Source organism: Carettochelys insculpta, chromosome 29 (genome assembly GCF_033958435.1).
Source record: "Carettochelys insculpta isolate YL-2023 chromosome 29, ASM3395843v1, whole genome shotgun sequence".
In the NCBI taxonomy this organism is placed as follows: Eukaryota; Metazoa; Chordata; order Testudines; family Carettochelyidae; genus Carettochelys; species Carettochelys insculpta.
The window spans coordinates 3,489,732-3,504,399 of record NC_134165.1 but is presented as its reverse complement, the minus strand read 5'-3'; the positions used below and the strand labels follow the sequence as shown (position 1 = coordinate 3,504,399).

The window sequence follows — 14,668 nt, the reverse complement described above, 5'->3', positions numbered from 1 at the left end:
GCTGCATCCCCCCCGCCCCCCACCCAACACATCGGCTGGTACCAGGCACAGGATAGAGGCTTAGAGAGAGACCCCAGTCAGATCCCAGGGAGGGCACAGAGCTCCGGGGCCCACCGACGAGGCCTACAGGCTGCCCAGGTGCAGCCCCAGGCACAGCAGGTTCACCCCATTGCAGACGAGGCAGACGAGGTTGAAGAGAGACGACAGCCCATGGCGCTTGAAGAAGGTCTCCCGGGCAGCCCGGTACTTGGGGTCGCGCTCCCGCAGCTGCTGGTACGCCTCCCGCCGGGCCGCCAGCCCCACCTCACCGCCCAGGCTGTGCTCTCGCTCCATGGCCTGCATCCGGAACATGGCGGCCGTGGTGGCCGGCGAGAGCCCCAGGGCGTTCACGACCGCCAGGAGGAGGCAGAGGAAATAGAGAGAGCCCTGGGGGAGGAGAGAGAGAGGGTCAGGATGGTGGCAGGGGGTGGCCGGACACCTGGGTTCTCTCCTCGGCGCAGGGGGAAAATGGGGTGTGATGGACTGAAGTAAGGATAGAACCCAGGCATCCTGACCCCCAGCCCCGAGCGCTCCAACCGCTGGGTCCAACTCCCTGTCCAGAGCCGGAAATAGAACCCAGGCATCCTGACCCCAGCCCCCTGGTGCTCTAACCACTAGGTCCCACTCCCCGCCCAGAACAGGGAATAGAACCCAGGCATCCTGACTCCAGCCCCTGGTGCTCTAACCACTAGGTCCCACCCCCCGCCCAGAGCCGGGAATAGAACCCAGGCATCCTGACCCCCAGCCCCTAGTGCTCCAACCGCTGGGTCCCACTCCCCGCCCAGAGCCAGGAATAGAACCCAGGCATCCTGACCCCAGCCCCCTGGTGCTCTAACCACTAGGTCCCACTCCCGGCCCTTGGGTGGTACCTGCAGGGTCTCCCTGATGCTGAGCAGCTCCCAGGGGTGGTAGCAGGCGAAGATGGAGAGGTTGAGAAAGGCACAGGCCACCAGGGTGTAGAAGTAGAAGGGGAAGAGCTTGCTCTGGACCAGGCCAAAGGTGTGTCGGCTCACGCCCCGGATCAGCACGAACCCTGAGCCAGGGGGAAATCAAGGCACGTAGAGAGTGTCTGGGCCCTCGGGCTGGGAGCCAGGACTCCTGGCTGCTATCCCAGCCCGGGGAGGGGAGTTAGGTCTAGTGGTTAGAGCAGGGAGCCAGGACACTTGACTCTAAGACGGCAGTAAGGCCTAGTGGGCGAGGCTCCTGGGTTATTTTCCCAGGCCTGAGAGGTGGAGGGCAGAGGGGTGGTTGGATGGTTCAGGGCAGCTGCTTTTGAGGGGCACGGTGGGGCCCAGGGCAGCCTGGGGGATTACCTGGGGCCGGGCTCAGCCATGAGCTCACTGACAGCAGCAGGAGCTGAGAGGTTGGGCTGGGACCAGGTCATCCCACTTCCCGGCACTATTGTAAGTAATCCCCCAGGGGTGCAATGGGACAGGCGGGGGGCACTGGTAGAATGGGGGCGGGGCGGAGTACCCCATGCTACGCCCCCTCTGGACGGGGTGCTGGCTTCACATCCCACCTGAAATGAAGGTGACCCAGATCTGCATGCCCCAGGCCAGAGACAGGACGAAGAGCTGGGCCACTTTGGCCAGGCTGCTGGGGTCCCCTTCCATCGGCGTCCCCGCTGCGCTCACACTCCTGGAGGGGAAAACCCGTGATAAGGCCTGGGGAACAGGGCTGGCCGGACGCCTCCAGCCCAGTCTGGGTCCCTGCACTGTGACCAGGCCACCCATAGGAATCTAGGCGGGGCCCAGGCTGTGATCAAGGCCTGCCCCGGCGGAGATCAGGGCCCCGCTGGGCCAGACTCTGCACAGCAAAGCCGCGTCTACACGTGCCGGCTACTTCGGAGTAGCGGCACCAACTTCAAAATAGCGCCCGTCACGGCTACATGTGTTGGGCGCTATTTTGAAGTTGAAATCGACGTTAGGCAGCGAGACGTCGAAGCCGCTAACCCCATGAGGGGATGGGAATAGCGCCCTACTTCGACGTTCAACGTCGAAGTAGGGACCATGTAGTCGTTGCGCGTCCCGCAACTTCGAAATAGCGGGGTCCACCATGGCGGCCATCAGCTGAGGGGTTGAGAGACGCTCTCTCTCCAGCCCCTGCGGGGCTCTATGGTCGTGTGCAGCAGCCCTTAGCCCAGGGCTTCTGGCTGCTGCTGCTGCAGCTGGGGATCCATGCTGCATGCACAGGGTCTGCAACCAGTTGTCGGCTCTGTGGATCTTGTGTTGTTTAGTGTAACTGTGTCTGGGAGGGGCCCTTTAAGGGAGCGGCTTGCTGTTGAGTCCGCCCTGTGACCCTGTCTGCAGCTGTGCCTGGCACCCTTATTTCGATGTGTGCTACTTTGGCGTGTAGACGTTCCCTCGCAGCGCCTATTTCGATGTGGTGCTGCCCAACGTCGATGTTCAACATCGACGTTGCCAGCCCTGGAGGACGTATAGACATTATTCATCGAAATAGGCTACTTCGATGTAGGCTTCATGTGTAAACGTAGCCCAAGAGAGACTCCCAGCCCCCAGAGCTCGTTGCAAACAAAAAACAATCCCACCGCTTCCCAGACGTAGATCTCAGAGCACTTTAGGAAGGAAGTCACAGATGTCCCCCATGGGGAAACTGAGGCACAGAGCAGGGCAGCGACACACCAAGCTCCCAGTTTGACCACTGGCCAGCTGGGCAAACAGAACCCAGGTCCTCCCAGTCCCAGGCTGCAGCTGTTGGATTACGTTTCCCCTCTCAGCCAGGGCATCACCCTCGAGACAAAGGTGGGGAAACCGAGGAACAAAAGCACTGAGCAACTGACGAGACTGACCTGAGAGAGGGTGACGGTGGCGGAGCTGAGCAGGTGCACTGAACTCAGTGGCGAGAAACAGCAGGGAGGCCAGGCCCAGTCAGCACATGCAGGAGGCTGGCAAGTGGCAGGAGCAGATAAGGGTGTGGGGGCGGGGAAGTGTCACGGCCCCCCACAGCCAATGGCCCTGGCGCAGGACTGATGCTCCGCCCCATAGAATCATAGCGGGGCACAACAGACAGATTTAGCCAAACCCATCCAGGGGCCGCCGGACGCCTGGGTCCCCTTCCTGCCACTGAGTCCAGGGAGGTCACCGGGCCAGCCAGACACGTGGCTAGGAAGGGAGACCCCCTGCGCCGTGTGACCATTGCACCCCCCCTTCCCTGGCCAGGGCTGGGAGCAGCACCCGGGAGTTCCCCCGCACCGGAGCCGGGAGGAGCAAAGTCAGGCCAAGTCCGAGGGTCCCACAAAACACAGAGCCGGACCTGGGGGCCCCCGTGCGAGGCCGCTGGCCCTGCCCCACACGTGCCCTTTGCCCGTCTTTCCACCCACTCCCTTGCCCCCATCAGCCCCACACCCCTGCTCCCTCCCACGACCCTCCTCACTTCTTCCAACCTGCCTCCTCTGCTCCCCACGCCCCTGCACCCCACGCCTGCCCTGTACCCCCCCGCAGTCCCATGTCCCCTGCTCCCTTCCCCCGCCTGCCCCAAAGCTTAGACACCACCATGTCCCTGCCCCATACCCCCTGCAGCCCTGTGACCCCCGCTCCCATCCCCGCCTCGGCCGGTGCAGAGCTGCGGGGTGCGGGGTCCCGTACCTGCCGCTCCAGCCCGGGCTCAGCGGCAGCGCAACTCGGCCCGCCCGGGACCCCCTCCAGTCACGCCCCCACTTGCACTCCAGGTTCCACCCCTCCCCGACGCCTGCCCAATCGCCTCGCGAGGGGCGCTCCGGGCCAATAGGGGCAGTGGGGTGACGTCACGCGAGAGGTGGGGCCGCCAAGCCCCGCCCCGTGGCCTTTGTGACTGTTTTTGTTACATGGGGGTGGGGCCTGCAGGGGGAACCCCGCCCCCTCCCTCCGCGTGTTGACCACGTGGGCCTCCGGCCGCGGGGCAGAGACTGGGGGTGATGGACGTGCTCAGGGGGCGGGTCCTGACCAGCAAGGTACCGAGGCGGCCGGGCTGAGCCCTGACGCCGCTCATCGCCCCAGTGCCTGCTCGGCACAGCCCCCTGCCCGGCGCTGGGGAACGGGGTGGCGGCACTGGAGCGGGGCAGGGGCCATCCACCCCTGTGTCCCGCGCCGGGGCTCCCTCGCCCGGGGCTCCCTCGCCCCCGGGGCCCCGTCCTCCCCGGTATCCCGCTCCCGGGGCTCTATGGAACCCAGTGCCCTGCCCCCTGGGGCACATCCACCCCAGTATCCCGCCCCCAGGACTCCATTGCCCCCCAGTACCCTTTCTCCCGCAGCACATTCACCCCGACATCCGGCCCCCGGGGCTCCATTGCCTGCAGTGCCCTGCCCCCTAGGGCCCATCCACCCCGGCATCCGGCCCCCGGGGCTCTATCGCCCCCAGTGCCCTGCCCCCAGGGGCCCATCCACCCTGACATCTGGCCCCTGGGGCTCCATTGCCCCCAGTCCCCTGACCCCTGGGGCCCATCCACCCTGGCATCCGGCCCCCCGAGCTCCATGGAACTCAGCACTCTGCCCCCAGGCCCATCTACCCCGGCATCCTGCCCCCAAGCCTCCACCGCCCCCAGTACTCTGCCCCCCAGGGCCCATCTACCCTGGATGGCCCTGTGACCCCATATCCCAACCCCTGGGGGCCCATCAATCCTGGTGTTCCGCCCCTGGAGCCCTGTCATCACTGGTATCCCACTCCCCAGGGGCCCATTGAACCTGACATTCCAACCCTGGGGCACCTTGACTCTGGTATCCCACACCTGAGGCCACATCGATCCTGGTATCCCACCCCCAGGGGCCCATCGACCTCAGTGCCCTGCTCCCCAGGGGCCCATCAGTTTTGTCATCTCGCCCCCTGACCCTGCCAACCCCAGTTCCCTACCCCCGGGGGCCCATCGACTTTGGTATCCCCCCCCCCCGGGGCCCCTTGACCCTGGTATTCCAGCCCCTCGGGGGCCCATTGACACTGGTATCCCACCCTAGGGGCCCATCCAGGTGTGCTGGTTTTGCGATGCAGCGGTCACTGCAGGAGACAGGTTATGGCCCTGCCTTCCTTTTCCGCTTCCGAACTGAACAGACCCCCCTTTGCCAGGCGGGGCGGACAGGGCACTGAGTTCTTCCCCTTTCTTACCAGGAGACCACTGTGATCACAGTCTCCAAGGAGGACAAGAGTAGGGGTGACACACCCAGCGGCTACTTATCCCGGGCCAGCAGCGATGCAGGGCTGGTAAGCACCTCCCTGCTGCTGGGGGAGGAACGAGAACCCTGGTCCTTGCTGTGACAAAGCCCAGAGCCCCCCCATCATGCTGGCTGACGGGGAGCTCTGGTGCCGCTGGGGCTCTGAATCTGTCTGGCTCCTCGTCACTCCATGCCTCAGTTTGGGGCTCAGACACTCTAAACATTCTGCACTGCCTCTGTTCCCATCTTCGGTGACACTGGGTCATTTCCCTGCTTCCCAGGCAGGGCACGAGTTAGAGCAGCCTTAAGGCTGCTCTAACTCGTGCCCTGCCTGGGAAGCAGGGAAATGACCCAGCTCTGGTCATGCCCCCAAATCTGCCCCATTACTCCCTGCCCCCCCCCACCAGCTGAGAGGTGCCCTGCCCAGAGGGATAGCCCAGGAACGGGGCCTCTTACCACCTCCTCTGTGCTCCCAGAAGAGCTGTAAAGGTTACACGTTATCAAGAAAGGGGTCCCCATTCCCCCCCAAGGGACATCACATTCACTCTCCCCACACCTAAGCCTCTCCCAGCCCCCTCCCCAGGGGCTGAGTCCAGCCCTCTCCAGGGCTAACAGGGTGGGCAGGGCCAGCGGTCGAGGCTGATGGGCCCCTCTGATCCCCTCCCTGCAGACCCAGCTGGAGCCGGAGGCCTTGGTGACCAATGGTAAGAGACCCTCCATCTCTGTGAAGGGGGGAGACCCTGGGGAGGGGCACTAGATCTGGGGAGAATGGGTGTGGCCCACCAAGGCACACACCCCCTGAGCAGTCAGTGGGATGGGCTGTCCTTACCCTGTGGGGAGGGAACCTGGCCCTGACTGGGGCTGGCAGGAGGAGGTAGGTGGACCCCAGCAGGGGCCTTTGGGCCAGGCAGCATCCCAGCGGGGCACAAGAGGGGAGAGGCCATGCTGTGAGAATGAGGGGGGGCCTTGTTGAGACCCTGGGGTTAGGGAGAGCAGCCTCGGAGCTGCTCTAGCTCCCACTGTGCCTTGCCCCCTTGGTCCCTGGGGAGCAGGGGATAGCCCCAGTGCAGTGCACTCCTGCAGGCCATGCCCCGACCTGCGCCCTATGCCCGCGCACAGCCAGGGTGGCCCTGAGGAGCGTGCTGGGCATGAGTTGAGTCCTGGGGCTCCCTCACCTGCCATTGCTCTGAGGCAGGAATGGTCCAGGTGATGCTCCCGGATTCCCAGAAGATCCTGAAAAATGAACTGGAGGTCATCAAAAGCCAACTCCATGCCCAGGCAAAGGTAAGCCCAGCACAGAGGGGGCATCCGGGAGGGGCATGACGGCGGTGCCAGGGGACCTCCCTGAGCTGCAAGCGACAAGACTAGGACCAGGTGCTGCACAGACGCCTGATGAAAGTCAGTCCTTGCTCCCGCTTACAAGTTAAACCTGCAAGAGGTGAGGAAGGGAAACTGAGGCTCATAGCAGCAAAGGGATTTGCTCCAGGCCGCCCAGCGAGGTCAGTCCAGAGCTGGGATTAGAACCCAGGTGTCCTGTCGCCAGGGGTCCCGCTCACGTTTTCCCTGGGTGGAATAAATTGAGCTACACGCGCCGAGTGTTGTGCGGAGGTGCACCACCAATAGACATGCGCTGCTGGCTGTGGGCGCTCGGCCAATCAGCTGGAGGGCATTTGACTCTCTGCTGGGTGTCTGCCCAAATGCTCAGCTTACGGGGAACACTGCCTGTCACCCCACCTGGTGCCCCTTGTGCTGGACTCCAGTGCCTGTCCAGCCCCTGCCCGCTCTCCATCTACATTCAGAGGCCCTGGGAAATAACCAGGGGTGGCTGTCCCGGGCGTCAAGGCCAGTGTTCTTGCTGATTTTTTGCATCCATGTGGAATAAATTTTATGTGCACCGAGGCATGGGTGGATGTGCACCACCAAGTAGGAACACCCGCTGCCGGCTGTGGCTGTTGAGAGTGCTCTGCTAATCAGCTGGGTGTCTGCCCAAGGGCTCGGCTTGCGGCACCAGTGGGCAACCCGTGGCCCCTGGCTGTCCCCCTCTTGGACACCAGGGCACCGGAGCCCGGCACATCCTGCATTTCTCTCCCTGCACTACTGGAGCACCACAAATTGCCTGATTGGCACTTGGTCCCGGCTCCTCTGTCCCAGAGCTGGCACCCCACGAATCAGCTGTTGGCATTGTTCCAGCTCTGGGAGGGAGGGGGAGCAGTGGGGACGGAGCACCAATCAGGCAATTCACCTGTGCCAAAAGTGCTGGGAGGGGGGAGGAGCAGGTAAACGTGGGGCTCTGGTCCACGAGAGGCGTGCGAAAGTGGGGCACACCTGGGGTCGGGGTCATGGGGCCGCAAGGGGAATCCCAGTGGGCTGTGGGCTGAGCTGATGGAGGGCTTTCCTTTATCCCTGGCTTACAGGCCCTGCTGGTCAGGGCTCAGTCCGTGACCTCCCTCCATTGCATGTCTCTGGACAGGCCTTCGAAGCTCTGAGCCACTCGGTCTCCCTGCTGGAGCAGGAGAGCAGCTTGCAGCAGGGGAAGATCCAGCAGCTGGAAGGTGAGAGCCTGGTGAGCCCGCGTCTCCCTGCAGCGCGGGGCTCCATGGACTGGGGCTTCGCTGCGGTAATGGGATGATGCTGCAGCCTTTGTGCTGGCAGCTGCATAGACACGCCTGCCACAGAGATCAGGTCCCTGCCTGGTCCCAGAGCAAGCGACGGGCCCGGCTCGTGAGAGAGAAAGGAGAGAGTGTTGTGCGGGGAAATGGGGAAACCGAGGCATGGCCGAGGCAGAGCCCAGGTCACGTAGGGAGTCAGTGGCAGAGCCGGGAGTGGAACCTGGATATGCTGAGGCCCAGCCCTGAACCACTAGCCCAGCCTGCGTCTTTTGCCGGGAGGGGTGTGAAAGGCACCAGGCAGCCGAGCTCCTGTTTCCCTTTAACAGCCCCCTCCTAGAACATTTTCAGTAGGTCCTGCCCAAATAGCCCATTCCTCATCAATAGCCCCTCCCCCTCTAGCTCCTCCCTCATCAATAGCCCCTCCCTCATCGATAGCCCCTCCCCCTCTAGTCCACCCCACCATCGATAGCTACTCCACCTCTAGCCCCTCCCTCATTGATAGTCCCTCCTCCTTTAGCCCCTCCCTCATCAATAGCCCCTCCCCTTCTAGCTCCTCCCCAAGTAGCCCCCCGTCTTCAATTGCCCCACCCTCTCTAGCTCCGCCCCAAAAGCCCTGTAGCTCCTCCCCTGTCAATAACCTTTCCTCAAATAGCCCCCTCACCTCTGTAGCTCCTCCGCCAAATAGCCCTTCCTTCACCAGTAGCCCCAACCCTCTATAGCTCCTTCCCCACCAGTAGGTCCTCCCCCCAAATCCATGCAGTAAGCGCCCCCTGGGCCTGCCCCCTGCTCTCCGCAGAAGACATGAGCCGAGCCTGCGGCCTGGCCCAGGGGGAGATGTTCGAGCGGCTGGTGGATGGGAAGATCCAGGAGGTCTGGGCTGCCATGGTCAAGGAGGTGGAAGGGCTGCAGGAATCTCTGCTGGAGCGCCCTGACCACCGCATGATCCAGAGAGGGGATTCGCTGGAGAACCTGTCCCTGGAAATCCTGGAGAGGTTAGAGCGGGGCCGGGAGGGGCGATTCCACAGGTGAGGGGTCCCTGATCCGGTTCCCTTGGAATCTTACTAGCCTAATACCCCCCTCCCCCACGACTGGATCAGGGACCTGCCCTGCACAGTCATCAAGCAAGAAACAAGAAGGAGGAAACACCATGATCCCCACTGGAGAGATGGGGAAACTGAGGCATGGGGCAGTGACTAACCCAAGGTCACACCGGGAGTCAGTGTCAGAGCTGGGAGTTCAGCCTGGAACCCCCAAGTCCTAGTCCAGAGCATGAACTGCCAGCACCTGCCCCCTCCTCCAGCCACCCCATGCACCCTCCCCATCGCGGCATGAACACTGTTCACACGGTAACAGCCCCCACTGGGCCAGGCACAGCACAGACAGCCATGAGAGACAGTCATTGCCCCAAATCTCACTAGACGAAAGGTGGGGAAACTGAGGCATGGGGCACCCCGGCGGCAGGGCTGGACTTAGAACCCAGGTGTCCAGAGTCCTAGTTGGGTTTCCACATCGCTGGAGCCTGCTTGCCCCCTCCCCCACCGTATTAATTGTGTTGGTGGTTTCAGAGCAGGAAGGGGTGAAGTGTTACCTTCCCCGCCCCCCCGTCTCCTTATTCCTGTGTGCACCTTTAAAAAGCGCCCCCAAGAACATTGTCACTGGTAGCCCCTCCCTCCTCAGTAGCTCCTCCCCCAGGGACACCCTCCCCCATTAGCTGCCCAGAGTCCAGGATATCACCCAAGAAGCCTGGGAGTCCCCTGCTCTGGGACATTCCCCAGCCATGTTGGGGCAAAGGTGCCAGAACCTCCGGCTTTCAGTCGACTTTCATCCCCTTTTAGCAAGAAATTCCTCTGGGAGGAGCTGGAGTCAGTGCAAGGTGAGATGAGGAGGATCCACCAGAAACTGAGTAGGTACCCAGAAGATTACCCCTTTCTGTGCTCCTGGCCCTCAGGGTAGGGTAAAAACCCTCCTGGTGGTTGCCCTCAAGCCCCAGATCTTGCAGCTGGGTCTGCATCAGTCTGCTTGTCCAGAGGAGAAACTGAGGCCCAGGGCAGAGACTGACACAAAGTTCGGGACATGAGCCTGTGTTAGAGTTTGGGAGAGAATCCAGGAGTTCTGGCTCCCAACCTAACCTTCCTCTCCTGTCTAACTGCAGTGTGATAATGCTTCTGGAATCAAACCCACATCTCTGCTTCTCTGGCCCAAATGCCTCGAGCACAGGTTTACTAGTGCTCTGTGCCCTGTAGCCTGCTGGGATTTAGGTCCCATTTTCCAGATGGGGAAACTGTGGCCTGGGACACTGAGCGTAGTACGGAAGGCCCCAAAGCAAGTCAAGGAGCAGGAGCAGCGCTGGGTATCAGCAATTCCAGCAGGCAGGGGCAGTGTCAGCTCCTAGAAGCCCTCGCAGGAGTGTTTGTTTAGCGGGGGGGCCTGCTTGGGAAGGGGCTGGGTGGTGTGCAGGGAGCCCTGAACTGGGGGCTCTGGTCGGTCTCTTCCACAGAGGAGCAGGAGGAGGATATCACCAAGAACCTCATCAGCATAAAGAAAATGCAGGAGAATCAAGTGAAATGCAGGAAGGTGCGCTGGGGGGAGGGGAGGAAGAGGGCGGGGGGGGAAGGGGCGGGGCTACAAGCTGCCCCTCCCCATTTGCCGTCCATTCACAAATCTGGCGCTTTGCCTGGTGCAGTTGTGTGTCACCCAGGCACACACCGGCTCCCAAGGGAGAGCGCCCCCACCTAACCCCCGCCACAGGACAGCGCCAGACGGGGGCGTTGGGGTCAGCGCTGCCTGTGCGGGGAGCCCCCCCCAAGCCGATCCCTGTGCCCGAGCAGTTCTGTCCTTTATTTACCCGCCCGCAGGGAACTGCGCTTGGGCTGGAGCTGGGCCTGTCTCTCCCCAGGTCCTGTCCCAGCTGAAGGGCAAAGGGCCGGGTGCAGAGTCCCTAGGAGGAGGCCCGGATGGCCGGGCAGTCCAAGAGGAGCTGAATGATATATGGTAAGACTGGCCAGGCCGGAGCGCTCTCCGGGGAGGGGGCTGCCCGGCTCCTGTCCCGCAGCCTGTGCGCGTGCCCAGCCGGACTGGAGGGACCCCCATTCATCCTGTGCCTCCCTGGGGCAGTGTTGCAGCCTGAGGGGCCAGCCTGGCGTGCCAGGGCAGAGGGCCCCTTACTGAGCCCCCACGCCTGGACTTGCAGCACAGCGCCCCCTGGTGCCAGGCTGGTGTCAGCGCTGTGGGAGCTGAGCGCCCCCTGCTGAGTCCCTGCCCCCCCCCTGCCCTGCAGCACAGCGCCCCCTAGTGCCAGGCTGGTGTCAGCGCTGTGGGAGCTGAGCGCCCCCTGCTGAGTCCCTGCCCCCCCGCCCTGCAGCACAGCGCCCCCTGGTGCCAGGCTGGTGTCAGCGCTGTGGGAGCTGAGCGCCCCCTGCTGAGTCCCTGCCCCCCCCCACCCTGCAGCGCAGCGCCCCCTAGTGCCAGGCTGGTGTCAGCGCTGTGAGAACAGAGCACCCCCTGCTGAGTCCCTGCCCCCCCACCCTGCAGCACAGCGCCCCCTAGTGCCAGGCTGGTGTCAGCGCTGTGGGAGCTGAGCGCCCCCTGCTGAGTCCCTGCCCCCCCACCCTGCAGCACAGCGCCCCCTAGTGCCAGGCTGGTGTCAGCGCTGTGGGAGCTGAGCGCCCCCTGCTGAGTCCCTGCCCCCCCGCCCTGCAGCACAGCGCCCCCTAGTGCCAGGCTGGTGTCAGCGCTGTGGGAGCTGAGCGCCCCCTGCTGAGTCCCTGCCCCCCCGCCCTGCAGCGCAGCGCCCCCTAGTGCCAGGCTGGTGTCAGCGCTGTGGGAGCTGAGCGCCCCCTGCTGAGTCCCTGCCCCCCCGCCCTGCAGCACAGCGCCCCCTAGTGCCAGGCTGGTGTCAGCGCTGTGGGAGCTGAGCGCCCCCTGCTGAGTCTCTGCCCCCCCGCCCTGCAGCGCAGCGCCCCCCACGCTCTCTGCATCGCCTCCCTTTCCTGGTGCTGAGCCCCTTCTGCCTGCAGCTTCCACCTCTCCCGCTCCCGCTCCGCGGTGACCCATGCCTGGGAATGGGCGCGCTGCCCCCCAGCCCCCGGCCTGCAGCTGGGTTTGAATCCCGGGCCCCCCCCGGGGCTGTAGGCCAGAGCGAAAGGAGCAGCTCTGCAAGCACGCGGCAGCAGTGAGCTATGTTCTTACACCCATCAGTCACTGGGAGCTGAAGAGGAGCCTGAGGGGGGCCCTGTGTAAGTGGGGTATCCCCAGCCCTGCAGTATGTCTGCCCCCCGCCCACCGGGAGACGGGTCTGTTAATAGGGTCTCCCCACACAGGTCAGCCGTCAACACCCTGCGGAACGCCATGGCCAGCTGCAGCCTTCGGGGCAGTGGCCAGGCGGCGGTGAGGGTCACAGGTGAGCCGGGGGGGGGGGGGTTTGAAATGGGGGAGGGTCAGGCAGGTGCGGGTGAGTTTGAAATGTGGGGGGCTGGCTGTGGGTGGAGCTTTCAGGGGGCAGACGGGAGAAGAACCCTCCTGGCTCCAAATGGGGTCAGTTCTCGGCAGTCTGGGGATCTGGCCCCTCTGCCTTGAAACTCCCATAGGTGGCACCCCCCGCCCCCGAGATCACCCCTACTCTGAAGTGCCCCCCAACCCTCTCGTCCCACAGGCCGGAGGAGCCGCCGGCAGCATGTGTCCATCTCGGCCAGCCTGCCGGCCCCTGCCGCGGAGCCAGCCCTGCACCTGTCCCAGGAGGAAAGCAGCTCGGACCACAGCTCCTGCGACAGCCCCTGCTCCTAGGGGGGCCGTGCCGGTAAGACACCCCATATCCCCCCACATCTCGCTGCAGGGCCAGCCGGGGCCTGCCCTAGTACAAAAAGTGACTTGTGTTGTAACATCCGTGGGCAGCCGACCCTGGCTGAGAACCCAGGCGTCCGGGCACTCCCTCTTGATCTCCGCAGCCCCTCCTCTGCTGCTGGGAAGGTTGGGAACCCAGGCGTCCGGCCAGTCGCTTGAAGGCTGGCGCCCGCTCCCCTGGGTCTCTGTAGCTGAGGGACAGTTCTGCCCTCAGTTAAAGGGCCAGCACCCTAATTTGCTCCCCTCTCTTTTCCCCAGGCTGAGAGAAGAGAGCACGCGGGGGCGCGGCCTATGGATGAGAGAGAATTAAACGGCGCTGCCTGGGAGTGACTGTGCCTGGGCTCCAACTCAGGGGAGGGGCCCAGTGGGGGCGGTCCTGGTACTGGTCCTGGCCTCCACCTGGCTTGTTGTAACGTGTGTGTGATGCCCTGCGGAGGTGGGACCCCCTCCCCTTCTGTCCCCGCTCTGGGGACGGAACCCAGGAGTCCTGGTTCCTGCTCCCCTCCTCCTGCTCTAATCTTTAGACCCTCCCCCGCCCCCAAGCCTGGGAGAGAACCCAGGAGTCCTGCCCCCTCCTCCCTGCTCTAACCACCAGCCCCCACTGCCCTCCCAGAGCCCAGAAAGAACCCAGGAGTCCTGCCCCTGCGACCGCCAGTGCCCTGCCAGAGCCTGGGAGAGGACCCAGGAGTCCTGGCTCCCAGCACCCACTCTAGCTACTGGGTCTCTCCCCAGGCTTGGGAGAGAACCCAGGCGTCCGGGCCGGGCAGCCAGCTCTGTGTGAAGAGCCCCCCCGCACCCCACCCCGCAGCAAAGAAGGAGCGTTCAGTGCCGGGAACCGGGTGTGGACGTTCACGCTCTTGGCTGCTATTTCCCGACCAAAGGGTCAGGAAGCAGCACTGGGCGAAGGGGGGTGTTACAGCCAAAGCAGCCAATGCCCATTCAGCCCTGCTGGCTCCTGGCACCCACTAGGGGCCAGCACTAGCTGTGGGGAGAGCGACCCCGACTGGACCCCCACCCTGCCCCCTACAGCACAGTGCCCCCTAGTGCCGCCCAGGGGCAACGCGGTGAGCACCGATGGCCAGGTTCCTGGTGCGTCTTCCTATAACAGCAGGTACCAGCCAGCTCCGGGGAGAGGGACGCCCTTGTGCCGCAAGACGAGACAGGTCCCTCCAAACAGCTGACCCCAGGGAGGGGACGTGGCCTTGTGCAAATGGGTAGACGGCGAGATTTCCAATGACCTGAGCAATATTCCACCCCCGCCAGCCGCCGGACCGAGGAGCTGTGCGCAACTCGGCCAGTGGGAGCGAGGCGCCCACCCCAGCCCCAGCCCCAGCCGCAGAGAGATTTTCATGCTGCCTTGCGACCCTCGTCCCCGGTTCCTTGTGGCTGCTATCACCTTTCATCCCCCCGTGGGATTACTCCCTCCCATCAGGCTGGCCCCGTGAGTCGGGGACCAGAATCACGTGGTATGTTTCTGACGTGTGATATGCAACGGCTGCTCCCCAGGGGCGTTTCCTCCTGCCAATGCCAGCGTGGGCCAGTCCCCTCCTGGGGACGAGGCTGCTGGTTCTTGCGGTGATGGGACCCTCCCAGGGTGCAGTCTGGGATTGTAGGACCGCTCTGCCCCCTTAAATCTCCCCAACCCGGCCTGTCGCGTGCGATGCCTGGCTAGCGATCAGCTGCAAACCCCTCCAGAGCTGCTGTCACTCAGCGCAGCCAAATATGGAGCCCGGCACCCCACCGGCTTGCAGGAATGCCATCTGTGATGGAGTGGGGGATACCTGTGTGTGTGTGAGTGGCTCACAGAGGGTGTGGGGCTCCTGCTGAGGGTAACCTTGACGACCAGGTGACACCTTTGTACTTGAGACAAAGGAGGAGGTGGAGCCTGAGGGGTTTGAATTGGAACTGGGAGTTGGAAGCAGTTAGTCTGGGCTGAGGGAGAGAGAGACAAAGGAGGGGGCAGGGCCCCGGCTCCGGGGGCCCCTTGGGGCCTCCTCTCCCCAGCATGGATTGGACTGGCTGTCTCTGCTGGCTGCACTG

At 63.9% G+C, this 14,668-nt stretch overlaps 2 protein-coding genes across 2 annotated transcripts; one reads left to right on the top strand and one right to left on the bottom strand.

Moving 5' to 3' along the window:
- Positions 1-8: 8 nt before the first annotated feature.
- On the bottom strand, positions 9-3,689 carry TMEM205 (transmembrane protein 205). Its single transcript, XM_074979853.1, has 5 exons — positions 3,645-3,689; positions 2,849-2,944; positions 1,559-1,677; positions 909-1,072; positions 9-426 (listed from the first exon to the last, which is right to left on the bottom strand). Exons 3-5 carry the CDS (start codon positions 1,650-1,652, stop codon positions 124-126), a joined length of 561 nt encoding a protein of 186 aa, XP_074835954.1. The 5' UTR covers positions 1,653-1,677; positions 2,849-2,944; positions 3,645-3,689; the 3' UTR covers positions 9-123.
- Positions 3,690-3,952: 263 nt separating this feature from the next.
- Positions 3,953-13,003, top strand: CCDC159 (coiled-coil domain containing 159). Its single transcript, XM_074980389.1, has 12 exons — positions 3,953-3,988; positions 5,137-5,229; positions 5,851-5,884; positions 6,376-6,464; positions 7,651-7,732; positions 8,586-8,781; positions 9,625-9,692; positions 10,287-10,363; positions 10,686-10,780; positions 12,109-12,188; positions 12,441-12,584; positions 12,887-13,003. Exons 1-11 carry the CDS (start codon positions 3,953-3,955, stop codon positions 12,569-12,571), a joined length of 981 nt encoding a protein of 326 aa, XP_074836490.1. The 3' UTR covers positions 12,572-12,584; positions 12,887-13,003.
- The last annotated feature ends 1,665 nt before the right edge of the window (positions 13,004-14,668 follow it).